Source organism: Amphiura filiformis, chromosome 1 (assembly GCF_039555335.1).
Source record: "Amphiura filiformis chromosome 1, Afil_fr2py, whole genome shotgun sequence".
NCBI lineage: Eukaryota > Metazoa > Echinodermata > Ophiuroidea > Amphilepidida > Amphiuridae > Amphiura > Amphiura filiformis.
This window is the reverse complement of record NC_092628.1, coordinates 68371176-68391154: the sequence shown is the minus strand read 5'-3', so window position 1 is coordinate 68391154 and position 19979 is coordinate 68371176. Positions and strand designations below refer to the sequence as shown.

The window sequence follows — 19979 nt, the reverse complement described above, 5'->3', positions numbered from 1 at the left end:
GGTTGAAGTTGACAGAGGTCAAAATTTCAAAATGAGCCAATTGTTTCGAGACATTTAAAGGGCATTTCGTGATCCACAGCCTCATCCCCCACTTTTCTCAAAAAAAGTTGAGATTTTTATATCACTGGAAACCTCTGGCTACATAATGTTTATGTATAAAATATTTCTTGCAGATTAATTCGTTTTGCAAAGATATCGTGAAATTTGAATTTCGTTCTGGTGCACCAGAACGAAATTTTAACGCATTGTCTATGGAGCAGTGTAATACACATAATCATGCATAACTCGCAAACGCAAAATCGGAATCAACTGAAATTTTGGGAATAAGCTTTTTCGTGGATATCTACTGAAAATGTCATAAAAAGAGGATGCTAGGATCACGAAACACTCCTTTAATACTCGTCTATAGATTACAACAAGGATTGATTAAAAGCTATTAAATTGACTGGTTTGACATAGTATTTTATGCTTGTAAAAAGCAGATCGAGGGAAAAGGTCAGCTAAAACTTCAAGTTTTAAACAATGACCAAAATTCACAAATGAGGTGTCGAATAAATCATTTTGTAACCATATTTAATGCTAAAACTTCACATTTTTAAACATCTTGTACCATTACATTTCAAATTTATACCGAGTGGTCCAAAAACAATTTGACCCAATTTCAAAGGTCAGTTTCTCAAAATTGAAGTCCATGGATCAAAATTAAGTTTGCCCACACGCAAGCATATCATCGGTGTTACAATTTCGTGGAATCAAATTTGATTATCACAAACTCATCTTACAAGAATCATGAAAATCAACTTAACTTATTTTGTTTGGAATAGGGAAGAATTTAGGAGAATCAATTTTGATTCTCACAAACTAAGATTAGGAGTTCTAATCGTTGCGATAATCATCTGTCGCATTGAATGTGCAGCCCTGATTCATAATTGAAATTACCAACACACAGTGTTATCGCCCCGATATCTTCATGGCAGAAATCGCCATGGTAGGTTGAATCCACCGCCACGCATGGCCATTTTGTTCCGACCTGTTTAATAGTTTTGAGACGCATAATGGGCCGAAGGACATCTGACTAACTGACAATAGCCTGGTGACTGAATTCGCTGTGTGCAGTGAGCATGGTACGCCATAGGTCAATGCTTTTAGACTACCTCCACGATTGGCATATACACTGCGCTATATAGATCGGCACATATAAAATCAGAATTATTGTCAGTTTTTGAGTTCAAGACGCAAGCTTCTTTCTCAAGACGCAAGCTAACGACTATCATATCTGTTCAACACGTATATTCAAGTGCAATCCAAAGATTTTCGTCTGAATATCAAAATCGCGCGTGCATAGCACATTCACGTGTATCGATCCCGGGTATTTATTTTAGTATCTCTGCTGTACCAAGTCATTATTAGCCAGGCGATGTCGGTGTGCAACAGTGTTGCGTTAGGCCTACATGTATATATATATGTGTATAAATTATTGTCTTTTGATTTATTTTACTTTACCTTGGTTGAGGATTGGTAAAAATCTGCAGTGATAAACAAATAAAGCCCTGGATCGAAATTCCAATACAATTTGCATTTTGTAGTTACGCGATTTGCGCCCTCTACTTAATCCTGCAACATTTAGTGGGTCGATTGGCGGCGCACTAAAGAATTTTCGCAGACTTTCGCGAGTCCTGGATAACAAAAGAATAAATTTATACATTGTAATATCCTTTATTTTATAAGCTAGTAAAGCTACTCTAATAAATTCCCATACTGATTTTTCATGCTCTCGCGGAATAACTGAAAATGAACTTGTGTGACAATATGAACAGCTCATTACCATGATTACATATCAGGTTTGAAAAAAAAATAATGCCATACACAATAATGTTTTTAAAAATAATAACGACATTATCTTTTAATGAGATCGTTAATAATTGAAGAGTTTGTTTCCAAAAGGCATTAAGTCCGTTTTTAAAGTTTAAATGACATTTAACGATTGGAATGGATATGTTTGTAACTCTAGCTTATTCTCTAACTATTTTCAATATCATTTTGTCAAAATTCTCCAATGCCAGACTCTTCTTTTAGGTCCTATAATACATTTGTAGATGCTTTTTTTTTTTATCTATGCTTATTAAAGTATGCCCTGTGTAGGCCTAGTCTACTATAGTACTACTATAAAGTATAGTACTAGTCTGTAAGTATAGTCTGTAGGTATAGTCTGTATAGGTTTAGTCTGTAGGTTTGTGTGTGTCCATGGACTATTAATAATAGTCCATGGACACACACAAACCTACAGACTACTCCCAATTCCAGAAAAATACAGCATTATTTAAAAATATATATATTACAGGGATGTAAGTTTGTAGGATTAATCCTGAATGTATAGGATTTTTTTGTGTCCAAATGTCCGCACTTTTATTTATTATCAGCCCGTTTTGGGGCTTTTTAGCCCAAATTCACGCGCTTTTTCAGGATTTTTTTCCAGATTTGTAGGATTATTTCTTTAGTCCTACTTACATCCTTGATATTAAGGCCTATCTGTTTTGCCAAATAAAACATAGCTAAATCGTAATCCTTTATAAATAATATAAGTAACTGCAATTTGAGGGAAAATAGGCCAAAACATACAATTTTGCACGCTTTCTTACTTTCTTACGATTGCAGTCACAAAATTCAAAGACTTATAATAAATGCAACTTCAAGCACTAAAAAGTCTTAAGTATTATACTAAATTTTAAAGAGATAATATGAAATGTGTTTTCCAAACTTAGAATGTAGGCCCTATATGAAATTAACATGTGTCAGTCTTTTGCTGATACAAAAAACGCAATAAAACCCAATGCATTTGGCCCTCATTTCCAAGAATTGACTCGCACGGGCAGTAAGAGCTATTAAACTATACCGGTAATGCAATGTTTCATTTCGCAAAACATGATAGTCATACAAATAATTATTTGAGCCTGGCAAAACGGATAAAATACAAGATACCAATCCCCAAATCACAAAAATGCATAACTAAAACGTATGCTTGGGAGTGGATAAAAAATGATATTTGCTCCCGACCATCAATTCATCATCCACTACGGGATCCACTAACAACATCTGCATCTGCGGAAAACCACAGCACACTAGTTATCATAAAAGTTTCACATCAGCTGATCAGATGATTTTAGAGCTTTTCAAGCAAATCGTATTTTGTCATTTTGCGCCCAATCTAGTCGTTCCACATTCTGTTTCCTTATTCGAGCAAACATGTACGTGACTTCAGAAATGAAGATGAACTTATCATCATCATGAACCATAATGGGCCGGAATATATCACTAACCGGATAGTCCGAGGCAAGGTTCATTATTGTCAGGGTTAGGGTCTTAGGGTTAGGGTCTTATGGTTAGGGTAAGGGTTAGTGTTAGGGTTAGGGTTAGGATTAGGTTAGGGTTAGGATTATATTCGTATTTATTAGTACTAATATACTAGTAATAGTATATTGTGTGTATGCACTTTATTCCGTAATCAATAAGTATCATAAACAAACACCTTTTCATTAGATGGTTCTGCCATTATGCACTATGTGCAGGGAAAGCCTCGAACTCGCTCTATACGAGAATGGGAATTGAACCAGTCATATAACATTCTGTGTAAGGTTACGTAATTCTTCCTTTCATGTATGCTGCCAGTTCGAGGCTCTCCCGCATATAGTGCATAATGGCGGAACCGTGCAAGTGGCGAATAGCACAGTCGTGTAGGCATTCTATGGGTACATAGATTGTGGGTTCGAACCCCAGGTAAACCGTTGTAGAATTTGAATTCTATCGATTTCTTTTTATTTTATTAAGGGAAGGGGTATGAACGTTTGGACAGTATTTATTGTGGGACATTAGAGCACATCAGACATATCGAATTGCATTCTGAATACGAAGAATGGCCTTCTGATATCAAATAATTTTGATTTTTTGAAATTCGCAATGTAATACACATTGTATGGCAAATCATTAAAAATTGATATTTTTTATATTTAACAGTACACCCCATGATGAGGATGTCAGGCTCACATCATATTCTAGGATCGTGACCACGGGGGGGTCACTCCCATTGTGGCCTGCCCAGCAAACACAAAACGTTTTCGACATCATTCGCAAAAGGTTGTCAGAAAACGTTTAAATGTCGGGTTATATAAAGGGTACATTAAGAGTATAAAACGTTTTCATAACATTAAAAAACATTTGTTGGTAATTTACTGCACAGCAAATACAAATGTTTTACAGAAAACATTTAAATGTCGGATTATATAAAGGGTATAAAAACGTTTTAATAACATTCCAAAAACATTTATGAAAACTTGGTACAAATCATTCTAAACAGAATGTTACTATTTTGCAAAAAACTGTTTGCCCAAAATATTTACAATAACGTTTTAAAAATGTTTTCACGACTTTTATATAACCTGACATTTAAATGTTATTAAAACGTTTTGTAAAAAACATTTTAAGAACATTTCTGTGTTTGCTGGGTGCAAATATTTTAACATAATGTTATTTAAGTGTTGACAAAATATTTGGCCAAAAATGTTTGCAAAAATAGTTTACAATGACATTTCGAAAACATTTTAAAAATATTGTTGTAGTGTGTTTTCATACAAAACGTTTTAAAACGATTTCATGACCTTTATATAACCCGACATTTTAATGTTATTAAAACGTTTTTACCTAAACCAAAACCCAAAATATAACGTTTTAAAAACGTTTTTGTGTTTGCTGGGTGTACACCATCCGCGATAATAAAAACGCGTAAAAAGGGTAGTTTTTCGTGGGTTATAGGCACGATACGCGCTAGACTATGCCATAGTCGAATTTGATAAAAATATGTTATTATTATTTAATCATGATGAACACAATTCAGTTGAACTCAAAATTATACTGATGTTTATTAAACATGTTAAGTAAAATGGTCATAAAGAGTTTATATAATTAGATGATTAGTGACAACAAATGTTATCGAAAGCAAACAAACAGAGGGAGTATGGTGACTGAAAATATCAGATGTGAAAATCTATCAATTGCACACAAATTAATACAAATCAGCGTTTTATGCTTAAATGTAATAGCCAGAGTAGGCCTATATGCAAAATGGGCAATTCTTAGTCAGTGGGATTGGTCTAGTTCGCAGACACATTTCTGATTGGATAATCGCAAGATTTCGGGTGCCGTTTATCAGGCCGTAGACGACCCCACGTCATCATGCGTCTTGATAATGCCTTACACGCTTGTAGAGGTGCGAGTATGTATTGCGCTGTAATGCGTAGACTAGTGCGGAATACGCGACGCGCTAGCAGTACGCGCAACAGAATACGTGAAGTTGTAAACAAGTTTCGTTCATTTTATAATGAGGGGAGTTTTTATGAAGGTAACTTAGTTTTTGCTTTAAAAAAATTGTTTACAGTTATTAAAATAATATATAACTGATTAAGAATGAGAATAAACGATAGAATTTTTATTTTGCCTATCCTCTCTATGATAGACGACAGGCAGGTCCAATATTTTTTATCGTAGTGGATACTGGCTGCGCCGGCATCCACTACTCAAAATATTGGACCTGCCTGTCGTCTATCACACGGTAGAGGATAGGCAAAATAAAAAATTCCTATCGTTTATTCTCTAAGTGGACTACGGGGAAGTCTAGATACGCGCGTATCGTGTTTAGGGACCGCTCATTATTTACAGGGGGGGGGGGCCGGGAAAAATGTAGGGGCTATGTGATTTTCACTTTAACAAACAGGGGGGGTTATGTGATTTTATTTTTCCTGATAGGGGGGTCAGGTGAAATTTAATATTAAATTATTCCACTATGATTATGATATTTACCTCATATTTGGCCATTTTAGTAGGTATATCACCTCAAAAATAATCGCAGCAGAAACGCGTTATTTAATGTTCCTACATTATTAGGCTTTATTAAAGCATCAAAAATCAAAAAGCAGAATTGAAATCGGTCAATGCATTGTGATGTAATGTCAATTTAAAGATGCTCGTAGATGGAATGAAATCCTGCCACAAATGGCTGTAATGACAAAATTGGCACATTTCGAGATTTTGAAGGTTTATTTGGACGCTTGCTTGGAAAAACAGCGTTAATTTAAATAGCACATGTTAAATGCCTATCTTTCCTGACTTCGTTACAGAAAACAAAATTTAAATATCCATCATTGAATAATTATAATAAATTAATCAAATATACTATTTTAGCCATTTCGGCCAATCTGCAGACAAATTAAATCTCAAAAAATGACTAAGTTCAGCTTATTAATATGCAAAATTGATGCCAAAAGAAAACCGTACATGATATAAAGGTGCGGGTTTTTTTGCACACATATGTATACAAAGTTCTTTCAATTGATAACAAAAATACACAAGTAATTAATTATGCAAATTAGGTAATTACAGCTAATTATGTATTTATGATATTATTATGCAAATTAGGCATGAGTAATTTTGGGGTTTTTTTCAATATTTAATGAACGTCTGTTCATTCATCATAAATCTTTAAGTATGATCCTGTTATGAGGTTGAATAAATGAACTGCAGTTAATTATTTAAAAACAATACAAAAAAATTAAAAGTTTGACATTTTGACGGTGTCTGGAATATAATTTTCATTTTTACTGTAAACATGGTATGTGTCACCATTACTCAAAGCCAAGTCCGAAAAGTAAAAATTAAAATTCAGTTGCAATGAGACTTTAAATTAACATTTTGTCATCTGGATTAACATGGGAGGATAATCGGTAAAATGAACAGCAATTTTACTGTACAGCGTATACAAAAATAGTATGGCCTTTGGACACACACAATGGCTTAGAGCTATTGTGGTTTGGAAAATTACTCCCTAAAAAAACATTGATTAATGTTTTGCTTCAACTGGTTTTAGGGAAGTGTTTCATTTGTTGTCGACGGAATTAATTTACATGCTAAGAAAGATTAGTATTTCAGCTAAATGGTGGTAGTTCCTTTATTTCAGTAGGCCTATATTTACTGATTTATGAGCGATCTTCAAAAATCCATAAAAACAGGCAGTAGTTCTTAAACAAAACAATTTTTAATTTTGGGGGGACCCGATGGTAGCCTCGGGAAGGCTTCACACACCATATATTAAAAATTCAAACAATTTGGATAAATGAAGCATATGGAGAAATTCATTTATCGACATGGATGTTTTCTAAAATTGGCCAAATTTGAAGCGCGCCCTTTTCAATTCACTGTTATGCTTGCATGCACAGTGTAGCAGAATCATTGTGCAGCCACTGTGACATACCTAATTTTAGCCACAAAAATGTCAATTTTTGCGCGCTTCGCACGAATCTATTCCTGCGCCATATTTTGAGTTTAGCTTCAATATGGCAACATTTTTGTGCGCTTCGCCCGCATTGGTGTCATAAACTTATTCTCTCACCAAAAAACGGGTGCTGGATTCACATAATACTTCAAAATACTTCAAATACTACACCCACCTCATGGCATAAAGAAATCTATGCACTGTTCATCAGCACATTAGCCATATGGCAGGGTGGCAAGTCAGTCTCCTCCCCTGATCAGTCGACAGATGTATTGTGACAAAACTTGATTTGCATCTTCCTTTTGGTCCATTTTAGACCCTAAATTAACCCAATTTAGTATCAAAATGCCAAATTACCGCGCGCTTCGCGCGCATTTATCTCAGAAAAACCATTCTGTGAGTAGATCTGCGAGACGTGCCCTTGTAAATTCTGGTGTTTTTTTCATCTTGAACTTGAACACGAATCTCAAAAATGAGATTTACAATGTATAATTCCATCCATTCTATAATTCATAAATATGAGTGCTAGGGCAGCTCCTCTGATGCTTGGAAACAGCATAAAACTTGTATACTGGGACTAAATTAACCAAAAGTTGTGAAAGCCCTATATGCATCATCCTTTAGAATGATTTTAGGCCACATATTGTCCTCAATTTTGTTCATTTTAGCTGTTTTTTTCACGCGCTTCAAGCGCATTTGTCCAGGTAAGGTTCTTTTAGTAGCAGATCAGTGGGACGATGTGGACATTTTTCCCCCTCCCCGGCTCGGTGACCTGATACATCTCTCTTGAATTTTAGCATTGAAATAGCATATTTTCTGGGGACAGCTTGGAAAAAAACTTGGATTACAATTGTGGGGAGAGGGTGTCTTCTATATCTTCTATACGAAGAGCCAGAGGTGGCAATCACGATGCCATGCCCAGGGGCCATCAAAAGGTGAATCCGGCCATGGTATACCAGCAAAATGTATTTCTCGATGTGGGGGGGGTTACGTTTTTTTTTTGGCGGCAATAGGGGGGGTTATGTAATTTTAGATGCTGCTAATAGTAGGCATATCACCTCAAAAATAATCGCAGCAGAAACATGTTATTTAATGTTCCTACATTATTGAGCTTTATTAAAGCATCAAAAATCAAAAAACAGAATTGAAATCGGTCAATGCATTGTGACGTAGTGTCAATTTAAAGATGCTCGTAGATGGAATGAAATCCTGCCACAAATGGCTGTAATGACAAAATTGGCACATTTTAAGATTTTGAAGGTATATTTGGACGCTTGCTTGAAAAAGCAGCGTTAATTTAAATATCACATGTTAAATGCATATCTTTCCTGACTTCGTTACAGAAAACAAAATTAAAAAATCTATCATTGAATAATTATAATAAATTAACCAAATATACTATTTTAGCAATTTCGGCCAATCTGCAGACAAATTAAATCTCAAAAATGACTAAGTTCAGCTAATTAATATGCAAAATTGATGCCAATAGAAAACCGTACATGATATAAAGGTGCGGTTTTTTTGCACACATATGTATACAAAGTTCTTTCAATTGATAACAAAAAATACACAAAAAGTAATTAATTATGCAAATTAGGTAATTACAGCTAATTATGTATTTATGATATTATTATGCAAATTAGGCATGAGTAATTTTAGGTTTTTTTCAATATTTAATGAACGTCTGTTCATTCATCATAAATTTTTAAGTATGATCCTGTTATGAGGTTGAATAAATGAACTGCAGTTAATTATTTAAAACAATACAAAAAAATAAAAGTTTGACATTTGATTGACGGTGTCTGGAATATAATTTTCATTTTTACTGTAAACATGGTATGTGTCACCATTACTCAAAGCCAAGTCCGAAAAGTAAAAAGTAAAATTCAGTTGCAATGAGACTTTAAATTAACATTTTGTCATCTGGATTAACATGGGAGGATAATCGGTAAAAGCAAAAAGCTATTTTACTGTACCGCGTATACAAAAATAGTATGGTTTGGACACACACAATGGCTTAGAGCTATTGTGGTTTGGAAAATTACTCCCTAAAAATATCATTGATTAATGTTTTGCTTCAACTAGTTTTAGGGAAGTGTTTCATTCGTTGTCGACGGAATTAATTTACATGCTAAGAAAGATTAGTATTTCAGCTAAATGGTGGTAGTTCCTTTACTTCAATAGGCCTATATTTACTGATTTATGAGCGATCTTCAAAAATCCATAAAACAGGCAGTAGCTCTTAAACAAAACAATTTTTTTATTTAAGGACCCGATGTTAGCCTCGGAAAGGCTTCACACACCATATATTAAAAATTTAAACAATTTGGATAAATGAAGCATATGAAGAAATTTATTTATCGACATGGATGTTTTCTAAAATTGGCCAAATTTGAAGCGCGCCCTTTTCAATTCACTGTTATGCTTGCATGCACAGTGTAGCAGAATTATTGTGCAGCCACTGTGACATACCTACTAATAGGGGGGGTTGTGTAACTTTAAGAACTCAATGTTGAAATCCTCCCGGCCCCCCTCCCCTATAAATAATGAACGGTCCCTTAGGGTGTCAAAACATGAACAATTGAAAAAAAAGGGTAGCAAAATTGCAATTGCTAATAAGCGGACATGAAATTTAGGGTATGAAATTTGATGCAAGGAATAATATCCCTGTTTAGGGTGTGAAAACAGGCGCGTGGTACCTGTTTAGGGTAGCCCCTATCGTTTTAGCCAACGGTTAAATCCTTGTTTAGGGGGATTATCGCGGATCTCTTATCGCGGATGGTGTATACAGGCCACAATGGGAGTGCCCCCCGTGGTCACGATCCTAGAATATGATGTGAGCCTGACATCCTCATCATGGGGTGTACCGGTAGTGGAACCGGGGGGATCGCCCCCCATAATTTTGGTGGCTATGGAAAAGTACCATTGCTCCCCCCATAATTTGGGTAAAGCTGCACTGCTATCATGCATGGCTACACAAAAATGCATGATAGCAATAAAATTGAACCGGAGTAGCTTTTGGCGAGAAAAGCTCATCGAACTTTACACAGGGTCAAATTTTAAAGTTGCTGAAATTATGTTAAAAACCATTCCAATGTATTCCTCTAGTCACAAGGATTCAGAAAATGTATAGTATCTAGGACGTACCGTTCTTGAGTTATAGCCGAAAATGTCAAAGGTCACGTTTTTGGCTCTATGGAGTCGAAAAATCAAAGTGCTCGAAAGAGGTGTCAAATTGTTCGTTTTGATAAAACATTCATATAAGGATAGGATTATTGCACTATCTTGGATGTTTCGTTACCTTAGGTAACACAGCAAAATAGGTCAAGTAGGCCTACCATTAAGGCCTATTGACCTTGACCTATTTTGCTGTGATATACCTAGGTAACGAAACATCCAAGATGGTGCAATCCTATCCGTATTTGAATTGATTGATCAAAACGAACATTTTGACACCCCTTTTGGCAAAATCCGAGGTCAAATTGCCAAAGATTGTTGCAGGTTCATGAACTTGGTGGGAACGACCACCCTAGCGAGACAAAAAAATATTGTCACGGTCATTTTGGGGTCATCCGGGGTCAAATCGCCATAGCTTGTCACAGGTCCTTGAAATTTTGCGGGGACGACTACCGAAACGAGACAAAGATACACATAAAGGGTAGTGCAATAATTACTCCCGGATGGTGAATTATAGACGAATCCAATTTCACGCATTCCTACACCTCAATGGCAGCCATAGCCGCGACGGGGACCCTGCTATCTCACCTAAAATGTGAAATGATGCGGCCTTGAAGGGTATTTTAAACTACATTCTATCACCCGTGTTACAAGAATGATGACAGTTTACAACACAAAAGAATCTAACATCGAATTTTAAGCGGGTTTAATCCACCCAATTGGGCACTCACAACACCTGAAGTTGGTGCATGCGGGGACCCAAAATGGCCGACCAAATCCTGACCATGACTTGGCTCGTAGGATTCGTCTAGGGGGGTCGGCTGGGGGAGGGTGGTCAAGCCCAAGCAACTTTTGGCAGGTCAAAAGGGGGGACAAGCAATTTTGGCGCAGACACTTTAGCACCGTTTCTATACTATGCCCCAAAAGGTGTAGGCCTACGTATAGGAAAGCGTTTTAAGGAACACGTTAAATTATGCAAAATAGCTCAAAATATCCTGCTCGCTGCGATTTAAGGTTTTAAATTCGGGTTCCCCAATATCTTGCATGTGTAAAGCTAGTGGGGGGGCAAAGATTTTTGGAACGTCAAAAGGGGTAAAATGTTTTTGGCACGTCAAATAGGGGGCAAAGATTTTTGGCAAGGCCAAATGCGAATTTTGGCAGACCATTTTGCAATTTCACCATCCCTGGTGTACACATAATATTTTGCACAGCCCATACGCCCGAATGTGTTTGGTTGGTCATTATGAAATAATGAATACTATAAAGGCCTACGTTTACCTCACTTCTTTTCAGAAATTATGTGACCGTGGCCCCGGGTGATGGGCTGGCAAACTCAATTCAGTTCAATTGAGGACACGGTGGCTCAGTGGTTACGGCCTTGGACTCATCATCTGAGAGCTTGCTCGACGTGCGTTGGTTCGAATCCCCGTCCCACCACCGTGTTGCGCCCTTGGACAAGGCGCTTTGCCTCGCTTGCCTCACCCCACCCAGGTGTAATGGGAAGCTGTTAGCCTGTTAGGGGTAGTCACAGTCGTTGTACTGATGAATCCTGCGCCAATTGTAGGCTGCAAACGTGGTTCCGACATTATTAGCCTCATATTCTAATAACGGCGGAATAAATGTAAAGCGCTTTGAGGCTGTTTACGGCATAAAGCGCTATATAAAATATCTACATTTATTTATTTTTATTTTTATTGCCAGTAGTCTTATTTTTAGGCCGCAAAAAACCCTGTTACGGGCCCGACGACCCAGATTTAGCATTTTGGTAGTTTAAAAAAAAAAATATATATATATATAAAATCATGTAGCCTAAGGGGGATGTCATTTTCTTTGGCATGCGGGGGGTCATGAATATGTCGGTGACCGGAGTCAATTTTTATGACCCCCCCCCATCATCCCGGGCAAAATTGTGCATTGTATAACGAAAGATTGTGCGCACATTTTGATTGTTGTGCGCGAAAAAAATTATAACCCCCATATATTTGGTCTAAAAATTCTAGACTATGACCCCCACCCCCAATATTCAAAGTGACACTAGCCCCCTAAAATCAGCCGTTTGGGGACCAAAATTTCAAGTTGATTTTGACTGAAAATGTTTGGAAAAAAATAAAATTCAGAACATTTTCAAAATCTTTGCCAAAAAAAAATCGAAATAAAATTTTCGCCAAATTTGCAAGCTTTTGGTGATATTTTGGGGCTTAATCATCCCCGATGCAGTGCGCTGGAGAAGCTCGAGAGGTTGGGCGCGATTTATTGTAAAAATAAATGATTGCAAATATAGCAACACCACACTTGTGTGACAGCTGGTAGCAGACTCATTCTCACGAACAAGTTCACAGCCCGTCAGTGTTATATATATGAATTAATAATGCGACTTATAGATGAGCATACTCGTTGATTATGTGAAATGAGGTTCATGCGTTATCCTCAGGACTGGAAAACTACCAGCTTGAAGATTACTTTAATTGTGTGTGTACGTGCGGCTCGTGAGTAAGGAATTGATACCATTGATGGATGCTAGTATTTTAACATGAGGTAAGCTTTTTATGATACTATTTACATTTTTGCATGATTTGGTCATTGGCTGACATGGACATTGTAATCAACAATATTTTTGTCTAGATGGGGAGATTTCCATGAACTATACCAGGACTAGATACTACTACTAGTACTACTAGTAAAATTAAGTACGTGTCTATATATCTATCTATATATCTATCATGTGTCTATATATCCTTTATCTATATAGACGTCTCAGTCATGTAAAAAGATGTTGATTGTGTGGTAGAACCATGAGAATGGGTAGACAACCATCATCTGATTATCAAGATTTACTTGCACCATGGCTTGCTTACTCAAGCAGTTAGCAAGTAGCATTCTTTGCAATTTTTTTTATGTACGAGGGTCATTCAAAAAGTTAGGATGTCGAAAATTTGTCAAACTAACCCTAAGGATTTTACTCAAATAAAAAACACGCCCTAAGCGAGGAATTGATTTGAAATGTGTCCCTCAGAGTGCCATTCAGTGACAGTGATGATATATATTGTAAGCTTCAAGCCTTGAAATAAGCAAACTGGAACCAGGAGCAATTTATTTTGAATGTTGCTCCTGGTTCACTGGGATTTTACAAGAACCAGGAGCAATTACTAAAGAAACAGGAGTAATATTGAAATAGTAAATCCTTTTCTGTATACAATACAGCATACAGCGCTACTGCATCAAGTGCAAAATTAGAACCAGGAGCCATTTGTTTCAGAAAATTGCTCCTGGTTCATGTTAATTTAACAAGGACCAGGAGCAATTGGTGGCTTTTACGAGAGCAAATTTGCTCCCAGCGCTACCACTTATTTCAAGGCTTGGTAAGCTTAAATTTAAATTGGCGCTGTTGAAGTCAGCTCCGATTTTTTACAAATCTGGTTGGCAAAATTGCTCAGAAACCACTCTTTTGTGCCGAATAACTTGATAAATATGTCACCACTAATTATCTGTTAATTGGGTAATTTAGTACCCTAAGCGAGGATCGTCCTTAAAAAAAACACCCCTTCTTTTAGTAAAATGAGTGTTTTGAGACCCTAATCGCAGATCCTCGTTTTGCTTTTCAAAACCACCCTAAATCCGCGTTTTCTTTCACACGGATGCTTACAACTTTCATATATGAGTGATCCCCGGGCACTGGGGCTGATGGGCACAAGCCATTTTTCCTATGGAATTTTCTAAATGTATTAATCGATTGATGCTACATCACAGATTTCCCACTTTGAGTGATTTTGAGTATAATTTATGGTAAATTGAGTTGCCTTGACCTTGTCACACTCACAGTTTTGACAACTTGCTTGCTGACCTGGCATGTACAATGTAGGCAGAGGCAATGTAGGAAAAAGTGTTTACCACAGATCCTGGAAAGTTTCTTTCCAGGCTGTGGTATTACCAAACACAATATATGCATTTATGATCTTCAGTCATGTATGTATAACCAGTCCCGTGAATTTAATGGTGTAAAAAAGCCAGGATCGGATGTTTATTAACCAAGATAAATATAGCATCACTTTGATATTTGATGTTGATGCCTCGAGCATACAGTGTTCATGTTGATTGCTAAATTTCAATCAATGTTTACAACTTCATTTTCTTGAAAAGTTTGTTGGATCAAGGCATGGCTTCTAAAGTGGAAGAAACCAAGCTTGTGTGAGTATGAATTTGGCCAGTTACTGTAAAAAATTGAAGGATTTTGTTTTGAAATATTTTTGGTGGACCGCATAGTGTATGTTGCTAGCTTACTTACTAGCTTATTAACTGACTAACCTTTTGGTCTTAAATGGTTATATATCTCGAAATGCCACAAAGCTATCCATCCGAGTGGTGTCAAATGAAGGAGAAAAAAGGAAGAAATATAATGATAAAACACTGGGTTTTTCACCAGCCGATGGGCTGGCATTTGGTTAGAATCAGCTTTCTATACACAAAATTCTGATTAAATAGGCTCCTGGTATGGGTATGGGTATGAATTATTTTATTTTACTTTTTGTGCTGAAAATGTTTTAAAGTATTGCTATTCGATTTGTAAGGAAAAAAAGTATGGTTTGCCGTTTCAACGAACAAAAACGAGTGAATATTGCCAAAGTTGTGTTTGAATTAATTTGACTTTAAAAGTTATAGGTTAGGCCTACATGTAACAATATTGTTCTACCGCATATCAACATGGTCAACAAAAGAAAATTATATCACCAATGTCATATCAGTGGCATTTCCCTGGTCATGTATGGTATCCATGACCACTGAGACCAGCACAGCATGATATGTTTGATTGCATGCGAGTGCATTGATCATGATTGATAAACAGATCTAATGTTGTAGAATCAAAATCTTCATCATATCATTCATATGGAACGTATTGAAGTCAAAGTAATTATCTATTCTATCCTGTATCGTTTTATGGATAAAAATGACTTAAAATGTTATTGATGAAATAATCTTAAACATCAGTTTTGTCTTTTCAATGGGAAAAATCTGATCAATGCAAAATAAAGTTTTTGGGGCCTAGCTATAATATGGGCATAATTTATCTGTGCAATATTTTTAATACTGTTTCTGACATTCATAGTTAACTGGACAAGAGCTGGTTCTCAAGGAAATTTGGTCCTATCTCTTTGTCGCAACACATCTGACACTACTTCAAAAGCACCACTTCCAGCCAAGCTTGGAACGTTTTCAAGAATTGTATTTAATGCTATTTTTATATTTTTAATATATGTACCTAAGTGTCTTTTAATTCCAGAGTTGTATCTTTGAATGTACTTTAATATATAATATCCATTATTTGGGCAATTCTAAGCACCATCATTCCGCAATGCGGAGTTTGCACATGAATTCCTTTTAATGCAGCAGCCAATTAGGTAGGTGAATAGTATAATAAATGAAAACTATTTTTGGTAAGTGAAAGATTAAGGTGGGAGAAACTTTTCCAAACGACCCTAATTTGCATGCAAACTCTGCGTTGCGGAATGATGCTTGGAATTGCCCATTTATGTATTGTTAACCATTTTGATGTATTTTGTTTGACCCCTAGACACCCATGGAAAACTGTGTTCACACTGATTGGGTTTCCCCAGCCAGGCAAAATAAGATCTAATAAATAAATAAATAGCCTATAGTAATTGTATTGAACAATGTAACCCATTTGAAATTGAACTGCACTTATAGATAAATAAATAAATTATTGTGTTACTTTATTAATTTATTAATTTATTTATTAATTATAAATAAAATGGCATGTGACTAAAATGAATCCACTTTATGTGCTTGCTCCTATCTACTGTAAATTATAGGGGGGGCTACATTGCAAGTTATCGTAAATTTAAAAAAAAATGTGCATGTGTAAGGTGAGTTTATATAGCCAATTAACTATAAACTGCAGTGTATTTCTTAATAATAAGCATGGGTAAAAGGCAGAAAAGACAATTTGGAGTAATGAATTGAGGGTTGATAGGAGTTATTGTTTTTTGATCTTTCAGTGTGCATGTTTTCATCATTGATGGTTTGGTAGAAATGGTCATGAAACAATGATGGATGTAAGCCTTAGGGTCATCTTAGGTATTAACTGTCAGATGGGCATGAAACTTGCACCAACAGCCTGGTAATCGTGCCCAGCCAAGAACCGCCTTTTCATTTACTTCTACCAAAAGTAATCGCGAAAGCAGGCGAGACTCGTGGTTCAAGAACCGCCTTGAAAAATAGTTGCAACCTAAAAAAATAATAGAAATCAAATGTGTTTAATAATCGCCCAAGCCTAATTTCTATTTCGTAACATTTTTTAAATATTATAATAGACACTGTCATCATGATCACAATAACTTTTAAGGTATCAACGTAAATTTAAAAAAAGTATGATAATCAAATCATCAACATTATTCAAAAAGTATGATTGACAGCACAAAAGAAGGTACCGTAAATAATGGCAATCTCCAGCAAACAAGAACAATATTTTTGCAAACATTTTTTCATCAGCACTTAAATAACATTATGTTAAAAAAAGTTTTCAAAAAATGTTTTTGAATATTTTATACTGTTTGTATCTGACATTTCGATCTTTTCTAACCTTTAACGAATAATGTTGAAAAGTTTTTTGTGTTTGCTGGGTCATAAGTACTCAATATTGCATCTTCGTTTTTGGATGCTATGCAGGCAACTTAGAACATTGCTGACAAACTTGTCATTGTGTGTAATTGTTTGTTTTGTTACAGTTCCGACATGATGAATACTCACATTTCAGAATACGCCAGCATGAACCATCATTCAAGTAATGGCAATGTCTACAAGACACATAAATCCGTCCAGATGGAAGCTGGTGAAATTTACCAAGATGACGACAGTGGCTTGGACATGGAAAGGTCTTACCCCCACATGGAACAGGATGACCTCAGCTTACTAGATATGACCAATAAAAAATCGATAGCAGAGAAGAAATTTTTTTATGATTTCATTCACCTGGTATATGAAGAAATGGTGGTAAAGACATCAGTGGGCCAAACAAGAGGTATTAAAATTGATTTATGGTATTTTTTAGCATTGTTCTTGCTATAGATACATTATAGGCCTATTGGTCTGTTGGTTGAAATCCTACTGCATAATACCAACTTCCAATGTAGATTCAGGAAAATGTGTTTTTTTAAATGAGGAAATACTGAAAATATGGAACAATTGTAACACACTTTTTGGTCTTGAATTGTGAAATATTAATGACCTCCATTTTGTGTTCGCATCGTTACAAATTACGGTAATAAAATATGATTGGATCACCTGCATCGGATATATTCATGAGGTTATGAATTAATTATAAAGAATTTGAAAATTGTAGTGTATGGAAAATTGCAAGAAAAATATCATTTTGACATTGTTTTGCGCCCACCAGCATTTACAATATTTAGACTGATCTGAATTTCCCTGTATCTAGGAGGCCGGTCGAGTGCAGATCCGTCGGAACACGCTTTTCAATACGGAATAAATGCTAACCTCGTTGTGACATCATCCAAGCAGCAAAGTTCATTTCCCATTGAAAAAGCATTATCCGACGGATCTGCAATTGACCATTCTGTTAGTCATTGCAGTTTCCTGATTACCTTTAAATCTATTTCTTTACAGTGATTGACTTCTTACAACCTGATGTACTGAAGCAGAGATTTGATTTCACAATCAGGGATGAGCCAGAAACCAACCAAAGATTACTAGACCTTGCAAAACAGACAATAGACCTCAGTGTCAAACCAGGTAAGCAAAATTATGCTATACTTAGACATAGAACCACTGAACCAGAAATGATAGCCATTTCTAGTTAGAAGATTAGGATTTAACTATTATAAAATAGCATACAATGTATTTCTAAATTGACAAAACAGAATAATATAGTTTTTTCTGGAATTGGGTGAGGTCAGTATGCCTGAATACACAGATCTATGATTATCAGTCAAATAGTTTGTTGTCATGCTAAGGCCAATCTCTTATCTTATGGAATTTGGACACAATGGACAATCTGAATCTGTGAACAAAAAAATCAAATGCACAGGGTACATGTACATATAATTCAAATCAAGTAGGTCCAACTAAAGGATTAGGTTTTGACTGTGTTTGTATGTTTCTGGAATTGTTTAAAGTTCAGTGACCAAAAGACCTTAAATTGGTGCCAAATAAAATCTTCCAAAGTATTGAAAAGCTTAGTTTCATAATTAGAATCCAGTCTTATGTCAAAAAGGACCATGAACTCGAACAATTGTGTTCATCTTGTTGACCTTCAATAGGGGCCCCTGGTTCAGGAATTCCGATTACATTGGTTTCAAACCAGTTGTCCGATCTACCTGTGTAGACTATCATTCATCTGGAGCTATCTGGTATGTTAAAATTAAGATTTAATTTACATTTGGTCAGCCAGGTCTGGTCACAGATATTGGAACACCTGTGGTCTGGTTGACCAGATATAAATTAAAATCGTAGTCAGATGTCTGATGTTGTCAATCCTAATGATTATAACCTTTGAGCAGGGAAGTGCTTTTGAGGGACTACATAGAGAACTATGGGTCCACAGAAAATAGTACTTCAACATATCATAGAAATTTATGCAACTGAACATGCAGTGAAACAAATAGGACTAGAGTCAACAGACGCTGAATACAAGCCGCAATTTGACCCCTATAACTTGACCCCTGGGTTACGGATGGGGTCAACTGCTCTTACATTGTGCTTAGGATGTCATAAGAAATATTCCTGGTGAATTTCAGCTTAATCGAACTTAAACATGGATTTTGATTTTTTAAATTTTTGATTGACCTTTTGACCCCCTTAATGACCTTTGACCTCAATGAAAAAAACAACTTATGTACACCGACAAAATGCATTGTTCCAATTTTAATTAAAAAATTCTAACATGTTCAGTTCTTGAGATAAAAATTCTAAAAGTTATTCAGCTAAAAACAGGAAGTGACCCCTTAATGACCTTTGACCCCAAAATAAAAATACCATGCATACATCAGGGAACACTAATTCATGTATGTTGGTTATATTATTCTGGTCTGTTTACATTTTGAAATAAAAATGTTTTGAACATTTTTGATAATTTTGGTTTTTGACCGGAAGTAACCCCTTAATGACCTTTGACCCCGAAACTGTAGGCATCCTAAAGACCCTGGCTAATAGCAATGCATGTGTGTTAATGTCGACTCTCTGCTATGTAATTTGTACAGACAGTGATTTTTTGAATATTTTTTACAAATTTTTCAGATTTTACCGGAAATGACCCCTTAATGACCTTTGACCTCAATTCTTTTTAGGAAGTTTTAAGCACTGCCACATGTTGATTCATATGCATGAGTCACATGATCATTGCATGTAATTTGTGGAAGGAGTAGCATTTTTTGTGAAATCAACATTTTTGACCATAAGGTCAAGGTCAAAGGTCACAGTCAGGTCAAAGTCAAATGTAAGGTTTGGCCTACTC

At 35.9% G+C, this 19979-nt stretch overlaps 1 protein-coding gene across 2 annotated transcripts in view; it reads left to right on the top strand.

Moving 5' to 3' along the window:
* The first annotated feature begins 12877 nt into the window (after nucleotides 1–12877).
* Nucleotides 12878–19979, top strand: part of LOC140151945 (cysteine sulfinic acid decarboxylase-like) — a 35949-nt gene continuing 28847 nt past the window's right edge. The window contains exons 1-3 of one of the 2 annotated variants that reach the window (XM_072174259.1): nucleotides 12878–13030; nucleotides 17236–17528; nucleotides 18134–18259. In XM_072174259.1, coding sequence (XP_072030360.1) covers nucleotides 13026–13030; nucleotides 17236–17528; nucleotides 18134–18259 — 424 coding nt within the window. In that variant the 5' untranslated portion in view covers nucleotides 12878–13025. Of the gene's footprint in view, nucleotides 13031–14571; nucleotides 14681–17235; nucleotides 17529–18133; nucleotides 18260–19979 lie in introns of those variants that run through there. The other variant, XM_072174253.1, reaches the window with a different exon arrangement.